Here is a 17,444-nt window from a genome sequence, read left to right on the forward strand (position 1 = left end):
GCCCTATTACGTGCCTGACCACCCACCCTCGTTGGTTCAGCGACGACTAAGCCCTAGGAAGAGCGCTATGCGCGCAGACGCGTCGTCGGAGCGATCCTGCCCGCCTTCGAGGCCTGGATGCAGCGACGAGACGGAAGGCTCACCTACAGGCTTACGCAGGTGATCATAGGGCAAGGTAGCATATACACGCATACACCGGGACGGGCTATCCTATTATATTCCTACTATATCCCTCCCCCCCCCCCCAAACCAAAAAAAAAAAACAGGCAGAGTTAAATAACACGCACACGTCTCAATGTTTTCTTTATTAAATATATAACAAACTGTAACAATCGAAACATAATCTCTTTTAGAAAGGGAATGTCGACAAATTCATCTGCTCAGATTCGATTTTAACGTCTTCTTCCATTTTGGAAAAAAAACAAATAAAAATTATATATATAATGAGATAAAAATTAGCAAAATTCTGATAAAATTAATAACAATAGTTTTCGTCCAGAGCGTCAAGAAAATGGCACTGTCTAGACTAGCGGCGCGTAAATGCAGACGTTACAAAAAGGTTTCTCCGCGATGGACGAACTTTGTAAAATTCTGTTGCTTTTAGCGATAAACACACAAACACTTCCGAGTGCAAGCAAACGGCTAACACGAGCATTGGATTCCCCAACTTGTGCATTTCCCTGGCGATGCAGCAGTATCACTAACAATACTAGTTGCGCGCACGCACGCAGGCACCCGGCGGCGCGCGCGTGCGTCGCTTCATTCTTAACAAGAGCTGGTTACGGGACGAGGAGGCATGTGAGGAGGGCAAATAAGGGAGAAGGCGTGGGGGGGAGGGGTGGATCTTCGGTTACGCGTAGCTGGCGGTGAACTTCTTGTGAAAGTCGCGGAAGGTGTCGAGCATCTGCTGCAACAGCTCCGGCTGCGGCAGGATGGTGGTGCGGAAGTGGTAGGTGCCGGGCCGCTGGCCGAACCCTGACCCGGGCACCACGCAGATCCCTGCGCGCACAGTGACAAGCGCTGAGCATGTTTGCATGATTATTGATTAAGGCAATACAGCCGCCGGCGACGCAAGCCCGCGCACAAAATGACGCGTGCGTTCAAAGTTCTATTGTCAAAACCGAACGGCTCACTCGCTATCGAACATTTATCACGACATTGACGCGATCCGAGGGGCTGCTCTGGTTTATGGTAATGCCGCTGAATAACTTACTAAACGGTACAACTATAGCTATCTATTAACATCTTGTCCTGTTGTGTGTGATAAGAACTAGATAAAAATCGGTAACTCGTAATTGAAAACAGTTTTACAAAACAAGTTTAATACCTCTTAATTATCATGTATAAAATATAAAAAGTTAATTAAAACAAAATTTGACTGCATGCCAGGCCCAGTCCCCCGATCGCACCAACGTCTAATGGAACCGAGTGTCGGTACAAATTGTCAACGCGACTTCAGAGTGAACTTGGAGTTTGGCGCGAGCTGCACCGCTGCTGTGTCTATACAAGCAGAGCCTTACCGGTCTCCTCGAGCAGTTTGAAGGCGTAGAAGACGTCGGGCGCCTTGCCCTCAGCTTTGGCCGCCTCGATCGCTTTGGCCGGCAAGTCGATCCGCGGGAACGCGTACATGGCGCCCTGCAACGTTTAACTTGTAGGACACGCAATAAGGACGGCGGGGAACATGCAGTAGAGCTGGTAGTGGTGGCACCCACGAGGACGCGAGCGGGGCGCGGCGCTCAAACATAGTGCGCGCCACTGCGACGTGCGAACAGTACATTGTACCCGCAACAAGCGATCGCTGCACTTGGAACCGAACGATGTGCTCGTAGGACGTGGACGCCACCAGTACATGTACTGGAAGAGCCAGCCTTTCCTCTGAAGTGGCAGCCTCTCGTAGACCGGGCTTATTTTTCGTGCAACGAACGGCTCTTCGAGCGGACGACATAGTCAAGGTCGCGGGAAATAGTTGAATACAGGCGGCCCGCGACCAATCACCGTGGCGATCTACGGGGGCCCGTGCCCTGCAGTGAGCGTATACACGCCCGCAGCCAGCGGATGACATGATGATGGTGTGTTGATAATGATGAAAAGGAGCTCGGCCGCACCTGCACTACGTTACACTTGAAGCCCTCCATGGAGTTGAAGGTCTCGGCGATCATCTTGGCGCGCTTGTCCAGCGAGGCCAGCACGTCGTCCTTCTCCTGCAGCCACTGCTTGTACGACGGCTCGCCCTCCGCCGGCGGCTTGGCCTGCGACGCACGAATGTTAAACAACTTTCTACTGTCCGGCCTAAAAATGCTAAACAACCTTAGCACAGACGTTAGCATGTGTTTTCGAGCACCGTCCCCTGAGCGAGCAGTTCGAGTCACATTTTTTTTTCAAATAAAAACTCTAAATTGGAACAGTACTAAGAACAAACTTCTAAATGTTTTTCTTTTTTATATAGTCTACTAAAATTGCGCCGGGCCCTCGTTCTGTCCGCAATCAAATAATTCGTTTTGATTTAAATGTGTCATTTCAATACATTAACCCATAACATCTGTCAGCGTGAAGCCAATGGAGTGTCAATGTAACAAAATACTACATACAGAACGTAGTAAACTTGTATGATAATTATCTAAATAGATATATAAACAAATACATAAGAAACGAATGCGAGTACAAGAGTGAAGACGGAGCCACTGACCACGCAGTCGATGGCGGTCTGCCCGAGGGTGTTGGGGCACAGCATGGCGGAGATGCACTTGTAGAGGTGCATCTGCACGGTCGGGTCCATGTTCACCAGCTCCATCCAGCCGCCGCGCAGCCCGCACTCGCCCACGTAGCCCTTGCTCACCGACATGAACGACGCCAGCTCCTGCGACGAGCTGTACGGCTCGCCCATCTCGCGCAGCACCTGCAACGCGCACGCGCCCGCCTTGTAATAACCCGTATATACAGTGAAATCCGAGCAAGTGAGAAAACTCATGAGAGTATTTAGCAAGTCTCATCATTCTGCCCTTCTAAAGCCTTTGTAAGCGAAGCCCGATTTACGCAGGGGCCGCAGGGGCCGAGGCTCGCTTTGAATATAAAACTACACATATTTTTATGGTCTACGTATACAGGGTAAGTGATTTTAAATTGAGTAAAAAAATGTTCTGAATTGGAAGTGGTGAAATGCTTTGGGCCCACGGGCGGCAAAGTCGCGAGCCCGCCCCTGTGGATAAGTGAGAAACATAAAACCTGAACTAGTGAGTATTTTTTTATGGTTGAACCTCTTCAAATGAACCTGCCTCCCACCTCTATATTTTACTATTGACTCTTTGTTAAATTTCATTTGAAAGATCAAATGTGCGTCTGTTATTGTTTCACACAGTTGTAGAGCTAGTTCATCGGAGGTTTAGCAATATCTGTAGCTTGCTGAGGCTACTTCCTAAAGTCCCTTCCCACTTCACTAGAACAGTATTATGGTCTTTCCTACATTCGTGAGACAAAGCATACAAGGAGAGTGCCATAATAAAAGTAAAACTCTTCATAATAAATAAAGATTTAAAAAAGGCATCGGAGACGCTTCACAAGTTTTATGAACGTGCGGCGGTTGTCCAAACTGTATCTGATAAAATGTACCAACTTAACACATACACAAAACGTATAAACAGAATCGCAAAAAAAAAGTAACAGTTTCTCGAACAAATATAAAATTAAACGATCATGTTCAACTATCTTTTCTATAAATATATAATCCCCATACATACACATACATGTTTTGTTTATAATTTCGTACACGTTTATTGTATTTTTATGCAGCCCTACAAGTGAGACGGGTTCGTCCTGTAATTCGGCAAGTAGCTCAGGTTAGAGAGAGACTTGCACAAGAGAAAAACAGAGCGCGGTCCCCTGAGCTCTCACTCATCCAGGTTTAACTGTATACCCATTTATTTTTTTTGTTATTACAAAAAGCGTCTTGGGTCTGTTACAAGTTGACCTTATAAAGTAAGTTGTAAAGAAGATTTGTATCTGGAACCTGATGCTCACCTTCTTAAAGGAGAAGAACTCGCTGCCCTTGGCGTAGATGTTCTTCTGATAGACCTCGTCCGCAAAGATGAAGAGGCCGTGCTCGTGCGCGAACTTGATGATGGCCTCGATGTTCTCACGCGTGAGCACCTGCCCCGTGGGGTTGCCGGGGTTGATGACGACGAGCGCGCGGACCTTGACGGAGGCGCTCGCGTCGGCCAGCGCGCGCCCCAGCTCCTTGATGTCCAGCCCCCAGTTGTGGTCCTCGTCCAGGAAGTAGTCCACCTTCACCAGCCCGTACTCCGCCAGCGACGCCGAGTACAGCGGGTACTGCGGGATGGGCACCATCACTCCTGCAGACATAACGAACCTTGACAAACCTCACAAATTGAGGCGTTGTGATGAATTCAAGTGCGATTTAAAACACTGTACACCTGCAGCGGCTGGGGCAGTGTCAGATGTAAACTGAACATGTCAAGACTTGCGGTTGCTGCATTGGTTTTGGTCGCGGCTGAAACTACGCAATGCGAGAAGCAGCTCAACGCAATTTCGCAAACAGCTTAGAGAATGCAACTGTAGCGACGCGTATCAAGCAGAGCGGGACTTCATAGGCCGCGCGCTCCGGGGTACGCAAACATTAAACAAATCGAAAGAGCTACCTGTACAGTTCGAGTGTAATAACTAGCGCGCCGGATCTCCTTATCAACAAATGAACATGAACCTTCCCGCTCGGCCGGCGAGCTAAATAAAAATGAAAAGCGTACATATGCCGCGTGCGTACCGGAGGGCTTGCCGTCGACCTGGTTGCAGAACAGCTGCAGCACGTTCTTGATGGCGCCCGAGGCGCCGTTGGACAGGCACACGTTCTGCCACTCGCAGGGGTGGCCGTCGCGCTGCGCGATGTACTCGGCCACGTGCCGGCGCACCACCTCGATGCCCTGCGACACCGAGTACGAGCCCATCGACCCGCCCCTGACGGAAAACTGCGCTTTACTGGACTCTCCGAGCTAGCACGGCGAGCGTCACCATATCCGCCTTTGTTGATGCAATGCTTCCGTCATGGCTCGGAAAGATCCAACTCTGACAACAGCGTCCAACTAAACAGCCAGCGGCCACGAACCTTTACCAAAGTCGTATTTAAAGCACCTCTATGCTGCTAATCCATGCGAACGAGTTTGACAGCAACTTATAGTTGGCAGCCAGCGCACGGCACGGCGACCGCTTGCTTTAAGTGTGAGCGAGAAGCGCGACACGCGATCGTTTTTCAGCCGCCTTCTTATGGTTTCGGTGAGGCGTCTAAGCCTAATTTCTTTTAACCACTGCTCGTATAAATTCACTTTGCAATTAGTTCCTAATTTCGTTGCGCTATTATTTCATATAAATGTAATTACTTACAGCTGGAAATCTTTCAGACTAATAATTGAAATAATATGTCTCAGTGCCCCTGGAGATTATTTCAGTTTAGCGACAGATGGCAGAATAGATATCGTTTTAGATGGAGCTATGATCAAGAAAGAAATAAAGCCTAAGGCGGTGCGCAGCGGACGCAGGCAGACAGAGAACCTACCCGCAGGCCTTGAGCATGTCCTTGGCGCGCTGCTTCACGTCGGCGGGCACGTCGCTGCTCTCGATCAAGTGCGGGTTGCTCACGCAGGCCAGCACCTGCAACACGACCGCCGCGTGCCTTTAAACTCCAACTCCGCGCCTTTGCCGGGAGAGTCCGGGGCGGCCGGCGCTCACCTGCCGGATGAAGGTGATGGGCTTCTGCCCCATGGCGTGCGCATCGCCGATGTTCGCCTTGATCACCTTCTTGAAAGGTTTCTGCGCTCCCTGCAATTGGCAAGCACTGTCGTTAATATTCCGTTTAGCGTACAAACCGGTACAGATGCGTGGCCATGGCACAGCGCACTCAGTGGTCCAGTGACTGTCGGCGACACATCTGATGTGACCAACTACAGGACGACGCAACAATGGTAAATATTCACCAGCGATTTCATTACTAACACTACTAGTGAACCGCTGCACGACAAACATATTTACAGTCTCAATTTAGATCACCAAACCTGTTCGACATACGCTATATGTGCATTTGTATAAATGGTTAGCGATGGAAACAAAGATAAGCTTGTTGTACCTTAATCAGTAACTCCTTTGTAGAATACGGTTCGCGCATTCACAATGAGCCCTTGCTGTCTATCAGCACGCAATAAATTATAAACATTCGTGGAGCGCGTGCCGCGGCGCAAGGGATTATAAACAGCTGCTATTGTTTATGTGCTCTATGTTATATTTTGCCTTTATTGCTGTCATTACGAATTTAGAAATCGCGGTTTGAGATAAGACTTCAAATTCAAAAAAAAACTTCAAAGTACTCATTTTTGTTTTACTTTTAAATATATTTCTTCGCATACTGGTCCGTTTTTGACCACCAACCGGCCTGTTGGGAAGCGGCTATTTGGTCGAAACGAAACACCGCAGACTCAACAAGTGCCTGTCCATTCTGACCATGAAGAGACCTGGGTTATAACTCTCGGGAAATATGAGAGCCGGCATATTGTTCAATATGCATTGCGGATGATATCTATGTCAGTCTGGCCGAAGAACGTTCGCGTCCTTAAGACTCGAGTAACTGATTTAAGTAAAATGTATACGAGAGCCCAGGCTCGCGCCGGCGGACGAGACCCCGCAGCGCGCGCAGTGATCACAGAACACCGATACCGTTCCCTGCTAGCGCGACTGCAGAGATACTGTGACGTCACATCGTCCCGGGCACACTTTGTGTTGTAATCTTGAAGAGTAATCCGTCAAACAATTTGCGCATTACTTTGTGATAAACACACCAATAAAGATTTAAGTTTTCGCGTAACAAACAGCTTGTGATGTAAGGCGGCTTTCCACGACCTTATCTCGCGCAGATACGGCCGCGTTGCCTTGTTGAGCGATAACGCATCCATACGCACACACTGTCTGATAAAAAATAAGACGCGCGAGAAATTACACAAAGAAAAGTCTTAATATATTTGCAATTCGCTCGTCTGCGATTTGCATACCGATACAGACAGACGCTCATCTCGTACTCTTATTTATATATGTATTATTTGATTAATAAATATAAAACTACTCGGGTTACGTACGGAGAAGTCGAATCTCGTGCTACCAGGCCACGACTGTCAGAGATTCAAGAGAAAAATCGTAAATATGAATTGAACGATATCACCTAGTATTTCAAAACCAAAACGCCTCGCTAAGGTCCAATTGTTAACACCTTCCAACAATTCCCTTGCTTTGCCTGTCCCCAATTTAATCCAAAAGTGAGACCATTCCCCATTCGCTCGCAGCCGAGCGCAGTGCTATCAGCAACGAACACTATTCTCATCCTACACGGGGCCCTTGACACTGGTCGGGCGCGCACGCGCGGCACCGGCGCCCGCGTCGCTCCCGACCGCCGGGCAGTCCTCGCTACACTACACCACAGTCGCAACATTACACCTACACGAATGTAGTCCCTCTTTGTGGGAACATCATCGTTGTAGCTGGAATACAATCATCCAGAATAAATATTCAGCTCCGCGACCTCTATTTTCGCGAGCTCAATTTAATGAAAATGCACAAAGCTTAAATCAGCCAGCAGCGAAACTTTAACATCAAATACCATTTCATTTTCAGGGCACCGATACATAAATACAGTTATCTTCCCATAAGTATAAAACAAAATTGGAAACAAGATACAACCCTGGCGTAAAAGCTCCTGCGCCAAAGCCAAAGGTTACGTCGAGAACTAGTTGTTGCTACGCCTCGACTCATTCATTTCACAGCGACCGAGATCGTCACACAGCCTAGAACGCGTCAAATAAACCTAAAACTTCTCGAAGACAGTTCCCGATGTCGCAGTCAAAAGTTTTAGCTGGTTTAAGCTATAAATATTCGCTGTAATACAAAATGCCTGACAGTGTATCGTCATAGGGAGAACGATTTTTGGATCTTGCATAGTGAGACATCACAGCTTTACATGTTTTGATACTTGTCAGTATTTATTTACCCGCAAACAAATATTGTAATGAAACCAATTGTTTGGATGCGTATCAATGAGACGCGGCAAACGATAAGTTCATATCAACTTGATAGTTTTATGTATATTCTGAGCCTTCAACGATGGCCCAACAATGTTTTTAGTAAATAAAGCACTATTAGGTATCATTAACTATCCATACACATACACATACTACCTACCATTACATATTAAAATTATCGTTTCAATTCTTATTGACATATTTTTGGACAATTTTCAAACGTGTATTATGAAATTCCACTTCACGCCCCTATTCGTTTGCGAATGCCGCCGCTTTCAAAACAATTACATCCTGTATATTCGGACGCATTGCCATCGCAACACTGAGACATGCGTTCGAGTCTCCGGACAACAACATCGTCATACAAAACATTTTTCAGCCGAAGACCAACCGGCCTCGTCAGAATCCAGATTGACTGGTATATGAGGAGTCGCCAACCTTAATCATTCTAAATAGAAGCATTGCCAGAGCAACAAACTCCGCTACCCCTTCCCCCGGCGCTGAAGCTTTCCGTGGTAGTAATGTTGACCAGGTAATAGCAATCGATCACGTTGAGGTCCCGCTGCAGTACGCGGCGGCCCGAGACGAGGCCTCGACCTTCGTTACCTTTAAAGACCCGACAAAATAAATCGACGCAAGAACAGATGTCAACTAATGCTAACAACATCTGTTTCGGAATTTTACGAGAGTATATTACGAGAGTATCTCCATATCAACATACGTATAACGTCATTGTCCGTTTATTTTGATGTCCATGGTTCATATCGCATCACCTACCACATGATATTAGCACTGTAATCATACAGTACAATAACACCACCTGATAAATCTTTGCACAATGTTATCGGTTGCGTTAGACGTCCCAAGTATCTCCTTTGTAGCGTGCTCCTCATCGAGCAGTCGCGATCTATCTCTAATGAAGGCCTTTTTCACGCAGATTTAACAGTGATTAGGTGCGGGTGTTCACGTGATCCAGCCGTCGCTGAGTGGAGCGATCTCTGGGCTTTGGGTCATCTGTTATACTCCGGAGACGTCTCTCTATAACGACGTATATCGAGGTCGAGGCAATTCAAATATCACTTAACTTTAGTAATGAATATCAGCTGCCAACTAAATAACAAAAAAGGTTTATATCTATAACAATGACGTGCCGATTCGGGGATGGCGTTAGTGTGCTCTGCAGCGACGGAGGCTGTTGTTCGACACGTGCTAATATGATTGTTACGTGACCATGTGAGCCTCGCGTCCATCGCGGACATGACCATGATTTTATGTTCGAAAATTTTACACATTCATAAATTGTCGTTTTTACAGAATCTAATAAAAATAAAATAAATGATAATATATGAAAATATATGAAAATGAAAATATAAAACCAGCCTTCTGCTGTCCGGGTATACCGGGGGAGAGATTCATTGTAGAAAAGCCTTCAGGAGTTGGCAGTTGCTGAACAAAATATGTCTCCAATTGTACGGGTACTGAACGAAATATTAATTAGAGATCTTAATCGACATCTTTGCTTAAAATCAATGCCAACTGCACTGTAAGCAAACCTTGGAACTTGTAGTGTGAATTGTAAATAATTATTTTTTTTCCAATCCTTTTATTATAAAATGTAGATTTTACAATATCTCGCTACAGGCTATAGTACAAAATATTGACGTCTTCAATCCCAATATAGGTGGCATTAAAAAGCACATCCTTATAAAATAGCAATATACCAAACACGTTTCGTGCCTTTCCTCTATCATACTGCGTTGTGTATGTGTAAATAAATAAAAAGCGGGAGAAAGCCGATCCATCGCCTAGGTCCAGCATTAGAGCTGGGCAAATGATTGTAGCGCGAAGTCTGCCTTCGCGAGGTATGCCTGCAGGTCAACCGCGGTGCAGAGTGCAGCTGCCCCACGGAAAGCGACACTGCCTCCGCTTTCAATATTTCGAGACAAAAAATGTTGACGGCTTATTGCACATTCATTTGAATAATTTGTGTTACTATCCGCAATGCGCGTGCGCGTGCGCGTGTGTGCGCGTGCGCGGCTCACATTTCATTATGAACGTTCACGGTCAGCGGTCCGAGTTACACAATGTACAAATAACGATTGCAGAGTAAACACCGACACATAGACAACCTCAAAAACTTATAAACGTTAAATTCATTTATTCAACATTGGAGTTATTATTGACAGGACTCCTATTGATCGAAAACTTTTTTTAATCTATTTTATTTTCGATTCTATTTCGCTTCGCGAGGCGATACAGTTGTGAAGACGAAGCAGAAGGTAACTCCACAACACAATTTAAAAAAAGATTTAGCAATACCGATTTATACGTAAACTTTCTATCAGACAGTGCGCAAACACTGACTGCAGCCGAAACAAAGCAATACACACAGTTCTACTTTTGGGCTTCGTGCTGTCATCTTCTAGAACTACCGGCCCGGGCAAGAACCCCACGACTTGTACAAATATCCTTTGCAGTAGCTTCAACAATTCAATTCGTTCAACAAAGCGTATAACAACCGCGTCCAGTGCGGTGCTGTCCGTGTCAAGTCTGGTCTGACAAGCGGACGCACTCGGCAAATACCTTTTCATTGTACTACGAGCAGCGCGGTGCAGTCGCGGCGCCGCGCTGCTTCAAAACAAATCGAAATCGATGTTGCGTCCAACATATGTCAACGACTTGTTAAAAAAGGAATCAACTCTCAGCACGATTGTAAATTTGGTAGCACGGACAAAACATTCTGTAGCCTCCGTCATCGAGCGCATTTCCCATTACCGACAGATCGTAACTGAACAATTCCAGTTATAATTAAAAATCAGCTTAACACAGCCAGAGGCATACAGTTTAACTGGCCATTGTGGTCGCATTGCGGATAAACAACAATTGAATAGAAAGTAAATTAAGGCGCGCCGGCCGACGGGGTCGTTTCAATGACGACCCCGTCCGCCGCACCGCGCACCGCACACGCGGCGCACGCACGCACGCACGCGCACGCGCTGTAAGATTGAGAGCATTTTCAATTTACATTATTAGTCTGATAGACACACCAATCTATTTGCATTACCAAAATACTAACTCGAAATTGGACCAATTTTATCGGAAAGCTGTGGTCACATTGACCACCATGAAAGTTTTCCCGAGATAGCGGTCTCGAAGGACATTGTGAAGATTTTAGACGACGTGAAAACAACATAACTTATTTAAAACATTAAAGTGTCTCCACTGTACTGTTACAACATAAGAATAAATAAAGTCTATAAAATTAGTAACTCTGCGGACAACTGGTTTTACAAAACATTAGCATGTAATGTCTCAGAATTATCACGTGATAAACAAAAACTATTAATAAAACCTGTGATAAAGATATGAGTTGCTCCCACTGCTGGATTAATATTAGTGAAATAGATCACAAAACAACTTGTCCAAATTTGTTGTAGACTCTTTCTCAGATCAGAAATCAGTTCATCATCATCAACAAAATGCCATTATAGAGAAGCTCAATGTGTTTTTAGCTTCTATCAAATCTGACACTCTCATAACTTACACAGATTATCACTATCAATGATTCTAAGTCAGTAATAACAGAAATAAAAATATAGATATAATCTAACATTTCTATGGGAATGACTAAATAAATACAAGACCTTATTTTCTTACAACAAATACAATAGTATTTGACTGGTCGTTAGTCTTGATCAGTAATTTTGGCAGAGTGCTCTTAACGCAAAACCATTAGATGCACCGGAACAGGAGACAATATTTCAAATAAACAGACTCAATAGTGATTGCTGCATGTCAAACAATGATGAAAAACTAATGCTCGAAGCAACAAGCAGATTGCTCAGAAATAAATTTTCATGCATTACCAATTAGAGTGAAATCTTTTGGATCTGCATGTGATACCCTGTCTATTGACAATGCTGCAGGCATGGATCGGTAGATGTAAGGAGAGCTGGAAAAATCTTTTTTAATCCCCTTGGCTGCTGTCCAAAAAGGATTCTATTACACAGATGAAAAGGCTAAACAGTAAGGTGCTGTACAGCTGGTCATCAGTGTGGACATAAACAGAACCTATCCTTGTATCTGCACACACCTACCCAAAACAATAAAACCTAATCTTGGCACAAATATTTGGCTATCAACACCGAAAGTGCATAAATTTTTTTTCAGTAATGGTCTCACAAAAACAAGACATTTATTTTGCCAATTCCTCAGTTTTTCTTGATATTTTGTTATAACTGATATTTCAAAAAAATTATAACAAAAACTCAAAAAAGTCGTTTCACATTAATAACATATAACATAATTTTAACAATACAAGAAAACTTCTAAAAGAGGTACACTGACGTTTTATTAAGAATCTAAATATATTCCAAAAAACATTAGTGTTGCTGCCTTTGTTATAACAAAAACATTTAATGTTTTTTTTTTCACATTTCTGCATGTCACAGTTTAGTACATATCTTAAACTGTTCCTTACTTAAATCACAAAATTAATACTATTGTTTGTTTTTCACAATGCCCTAACAATTTAGAGTTTTTAAGATTGCATTTTGTGTGACCACTTCCTCATTCCTACTCTATATTGGCATCCCCATGTCACACCTCTATCTGTACAGTTGTTCACCGCATCAATGAATCCATAGGTAATCCAGACTTTAAATAGTTGGTGTTCATAGAACTAATTCGAATAAAGCTAATTGTAGTGTCATCACAGTCTAATATCATCATAGCATTCATCATAACTTTCCATTTACTCAGAAAAGAAAACAGAAACCATATTTCGGTTACATGCCAATACATCGATTTCAATCCCAGTGCATAATGTTTTAGATATAACACTAAATTTATAACAAAATTGTTCTTGCACCTTCTACCAATCATATCATCATATACTCTTATTATCCTCATATAGAAAAATGTATGAGCTCTGCAATAAAATTAAAATGTTTCAGAGTTATATATATGAAATATAATGTTTATAGAGAGGTTCCCGATATAAAAAAAATTCCCTGACTCAGCAAACAGACAAATATAAATTTTTCCAGACATAAACATACCCAAAATTGTACACCAGTTCTATACTCAAAGGAAAATTAATGAATTCTTTATAGATCTACAAATTCATCACAAGCTAGTAAAGTTGTTGCACTTATGCTAATGAGAGATGAACAACCATATACTTTTTACATAGATTTATCTAGAAATTGACATGGGTAGACATGTATTTGCTGTGTTATGTCTTTTATGTCTGGAACAATTGGTAATAAATATTCTATGAATGTCATTCAAAAATTCCAATTAAAATATTTTACAATACTGGTCAGTTATTTTAAACCACTCATGGTCACTCACAAACTTTGCCTTATAAACCAGTTTTATAATATGAACACATTTTGCAAGTCATTCATAGTATGGAGCAAAATATTGTGATTGAAAGGATATTTCAAGCTATTATGCAACTTCTTCGCCTTTTCATGTGACAATAAGTAGTCCTTTAAAACTACAATTTTCTGTCATCATAGAACATTGTAGTTTTAAATTTAATTACTACAGTTATTAACTTTGAAATGTTAGTTCTTGTGCAAAACAAATTGAAAATTTTCCTTTCAAACTCAGTACACAATACAATTCCAACTAGCAATGTTAATTGAGAAATAAAACTACTTCTATTAAGTAATAATGGTATCCACCTTTATTACCAAACTACCAAAGCAATACTATTTATGAGCTACTGAATTGTTGGGTAGACAAAATTTATTATCCATATTAGATCAGTTTAAAGATACCGTTTAAAATAAATTAAAATATTTTAGATTTATATTCCAAGTAAAATTGGAAAACTTTAGTCATATTGTAAATTACAATTACAAAAAAATGGTCCTACGACGATCGTAAAAACGAGATCTTTTTAAAATTAAAACAACAATAAATGAAATCGTAATCGCTATTGTCCGTTATCTCAATTTATAGTCTAGTCAACGTAGGTTCGCAACTTTTATATTGACAACAACATTAAACCTCGTATATGTATCGCGAACTTACCTTCTCGAGTTCCTTCTCTATTTCCCCAGCGCGGATGACCAGCGGACCGCGCACAGCATATTCCAGCTTCACGATGTTGGGGTTCATGTTCTCCAAAGTGACCGACTTAGACGCCATCCTGTTAGACGTATACGACAGACTGCCCGGACGAAAATTATCACACGAAACACACGGCGCACTCCTCCAGCAACCTCGCGCAGCAGCGGACCACAGGCGACTGGTGCCGGCTGCGCGACTTATCACACACCTCATCGATGACATTCTGCAATCAATTTCACAACTCTGTGACGTCGTTTTCGTTCCAAATAAGGCACTCTCGGTCCTTGCCCGCTTTAAATTTACACGATTATTAAAGAAATCATTTCATAAATATTAATTTACTTCTAACGATCCGACTCGACTTTACATACGATCATACTTTATGACGGGTTTATGGCAACTTGCCGCGTTTGTCGCAGATCGATATAGTATTTCGTTCAAGAATTAGGAATGGTGGGATTTGAAATAATTTGATTGTAAAGTAACCGTTCGCTGTAACGTTGGTGTGTATTTAAATTATAGTGAGAATGTCTAGCGACAAACGCCATATTATAATTACTATAATGGAGCTACTTGAATGTAAATATTATCGATCGAATTTAAGTACATTTAACTTTACCTATATAAACTAGTTACGTAAGGACTGTCGTTACGGTAATGCACTACACTACTATCGAGTTCATGTTATCTATTACGTAAAGCCCCAGTACGGGACTTGTATTGTTTTGATTGCAGTGACAGCGGGGCTGTGGGTAGCAACACCAATTCAATAGATCATACGAATGAAAAAATTTCTACTTTAATCAAATCGTAAAAAGGACGTGCACGAAAATAGTGAAAAAAACTTTTGTACACATACAAAGAATATTTTTTAAAACAGACTCACATTGCGCTTGAAGTAAAGTGTAATTATTAGATATTTATTATAAAATTTTCCAGTAATTTCGTACAGGCAGACTCCGTTTAATCCATCTTATTCAAATTTCAAGTCATTTCTGAAAAAATCTTTTTTTCTTAAAAATAATATTACAGAAAACGTTCGTTATCATAGTATGTCAAGGTTGTATACGTGTTGATACCATAGCAAATATACTACATTACTTTAAATAAATAAAGAAAACCTGATCTATTCACACACAAACGTAGATCATTTTTTACGATTCTTACCGTTTTCTTGCATTTATTTTCCAATTGTAATAATTTTTTGAGTTAATAGTATTTATTAAAACTTTATTCACATGCCTCTTTTATTTAATATAATGTATTCGCAATATTTATTGATACATATAGGACATTATAATAAAATTTAGTTTTGGCAGACTGAAAAATTTCTTTGATTGTTTGTTATGTCATCTGTCTTATATCCTCGCTTGTAAAGTACTGCCTGACATTCTGTCATAGCAGAAAAACGTGCTGCTAGTTATCTTGGTATTGGCTTACAATTAATTATTACTATAAAAACATTTTTCTTTTCAATAATTTAAAGTCGTATTGTCGTCGGAAAGTTTATATTTTAATAATATGAATACTGTATTTTTATCTAATAATTTTCTTTGGTATGCTATTTTCGCATGTTGACTGCTTATGATGTTCTAATATTTTAACCTAATAAGTAAACAAAGCCTTGACTTTCATAATGTAGGATAAATAGAAATAAGCTTGTTTATTTTTACTTATTTTTGAAGGCAAAAAATATGTGGCAATGCTTAGAATCGTTAGATTTATTTAAAAATACAGCTGTTATTTAAAATAAATAAGTTTTTCGTTATTTTTTTAATATACTAATATTTATTAGTTAAAGTAGTAAACACTTATTTTTGAACTCTTAACAGTTTCTTCTTGTAAATAATTCATGGCGGATATTTCCATGTTGTGTAATTAATTTTTCAAAGAATGTCCAATCAAGATCATTTTTGTGAGTACTACGACTATGATTTTACATGAAATACTTAATTTATTAAATAAAATGCACTATTGTAAGTTTTACATAGTTAACGCAAAAAAGATATTTTCTTCTGTCATAACATTTACTAAAGTAATACGCATGCATTAAAAGTTGTAATAATGTAAATTAATGATTAGAAAACATACGTGAAGTATTTTAACACAAAATTGAGAAGTGTTATACTTACTGCACTTTTCCAAATTATTTATGCTTCACTGGATGTTCGTAAATTTCTATGCTATTGCGTCGTTATATTTTAATAAACTGTTTAATTCCTCTGTCCGTGTGGCACTGCCAGTTCAATTCATATATGATTACCAGCGAGCGGTTGTTTATATCTTTTGTTGATTACTTAAGATAAACTCGCTCATTAAAAACATTGAATCGTTCAATTTGTTTATGCTAATAGCATACTAAAATTTTCAGATTTTGATTTCGTAATATTAAAACCTTTTTAATGTAACAGAATTTGGTTTTGAATTACTAGTAAATAATTATAAAGTTGTAGAAAGGTTTGAACAGATTTGTTATTAAATATTTATCAATACGCCATCTGGTAATTTTTGTACCTCGTTACTCTTTAAGAACTGTAGTTTGATTTGTATTTTGACGCTGTATCAACAGATGGCGCTATTATCAAAATATTACTTTAATGAATGTGTTAAAAATTTTAAAGCAAAAAAGATTAGGTTGTAGTTAATTCTATGTTTTATGTCAACAGTAAAATAGTAAAAGAGAACGGCGAGGGCAGCGTGCCCGCGACGCGTTCAGACCATGCACAGATACAGTCGCACAAGTCCATTCACCGTGCTCCACTGCAGCTGCACGCGCTGCCGTACCGAGTTTCTCTGCAGAAAGGCGCGTCATCTTTCCCCTCGTTTTTTGAGTAATAAACGATTGATTGCTTATAGTAACAATTCGCTTTACCGTTTTGTTCAGATACAAAAGAATATTTTAAGACGTGTTGGGCTATAATAGTCTGAAAAGTTAACAAAACGTATTATGAATCAAACGAACCTGCCACTAGTAGGCACGCGTTGTCGATATGCAAAATAAATGCCGCATTTTTCGCATTATAGAAAATAATTTTTGCAAATTTTCTAGCAGTAGATACCAGATTCTCTCTTAGACAAAATGTTGGTGTCATCCAGCAAGCGACACCAGCGTGTATGGCAAGATTCGGCTCATTGTTTGCCATTCTATAGCCAATATAGTAATACGTGTACGACCAGAGGATGACCCAGAGGAGCCCAAAAGGAGCTAAAATGAAATTGAGCTCACTGCGACTTCCCCCGCCGCTGCAACAACCGCAAACGCGAGCAGGTCCCAGATGAGCCGACAAATGCAAATTT

At 41.3% G+C, this 17,444-nt stretch overlaps 1 protein-coding gene across 3 annotated transcripts; it reads right to left on the reverse strand.

Annotated features, from left to right (window-relative positions):
• Positions 1 to 290: 290 nt before the first annotated feature.
• On the reverse strand, positions 291 to 16,387 carry LOC137919567 (alanine aminotransferase 1). Of its 3 annotated transcripts, XM_068762667.1 has the most exons (11): positions 16,280 to 16,387; positions 15,034 to 15,142; positions 14,109 to 14,370; positions 5,734 to 5,823; positions 5,561 to 5,655; positions 4,775 to 4,965; positions 4,015 to 4,346; positions 2,687 to 2,896; positions 2,106 to 2,249; positions 1,521 to 1,635; positions 291 to 999 (listed from the first exon to the last, which is right to left on the reverse strand). In XM_068762667.1, exons 3-11 carry the CDS (start codon positions 14,367 to 14,369, stop codon positions 851 to 853), a joined length of 1,587 nt encoding a protein of 528 aa, XP_068618768.1. In that variant the 5' UTR covers position 14,370; positions 15,034 to 15,142; positions 16,280 to 16,387; the 3' UTR covers positions 291 to 850. The 3 variants fall into 3 exon arrangements, with proteins under 3 accessions (XP_068618768.1, XP_068618766.1, XP_068618767.1); XM_068762665.1 differs by lacking the exon at positions 15,034 to 15,142; XM_068762666.1 differs by lacking the exons at positions 15,034 to 15,142; positions 16,280 to 16,387 and adding an exon at positions 14,767 to 14,854.
• Between the last annotated feature and the right edge of the window lie 1,057 nt (positions 16,388 to 17,444).

Source organism: Battus philenor, unplaced genomic scaffold, assembly GCF_028537555.1.
Source record: "Battus philenor isolate CCGP_79_NKW_IND1 unplaced genomic scaffold, ilBatPhil1.0.hap1 SCAF_16, whole genome shotgun sequence".
In the NCBI taxonomy this organism is placed as follows: domain Eukaryota; kingdom Metazoa; phylum Arthropoda; class Insecta; order Lepidoptera; family Papilionidae; genus Battus; species Battus philenor.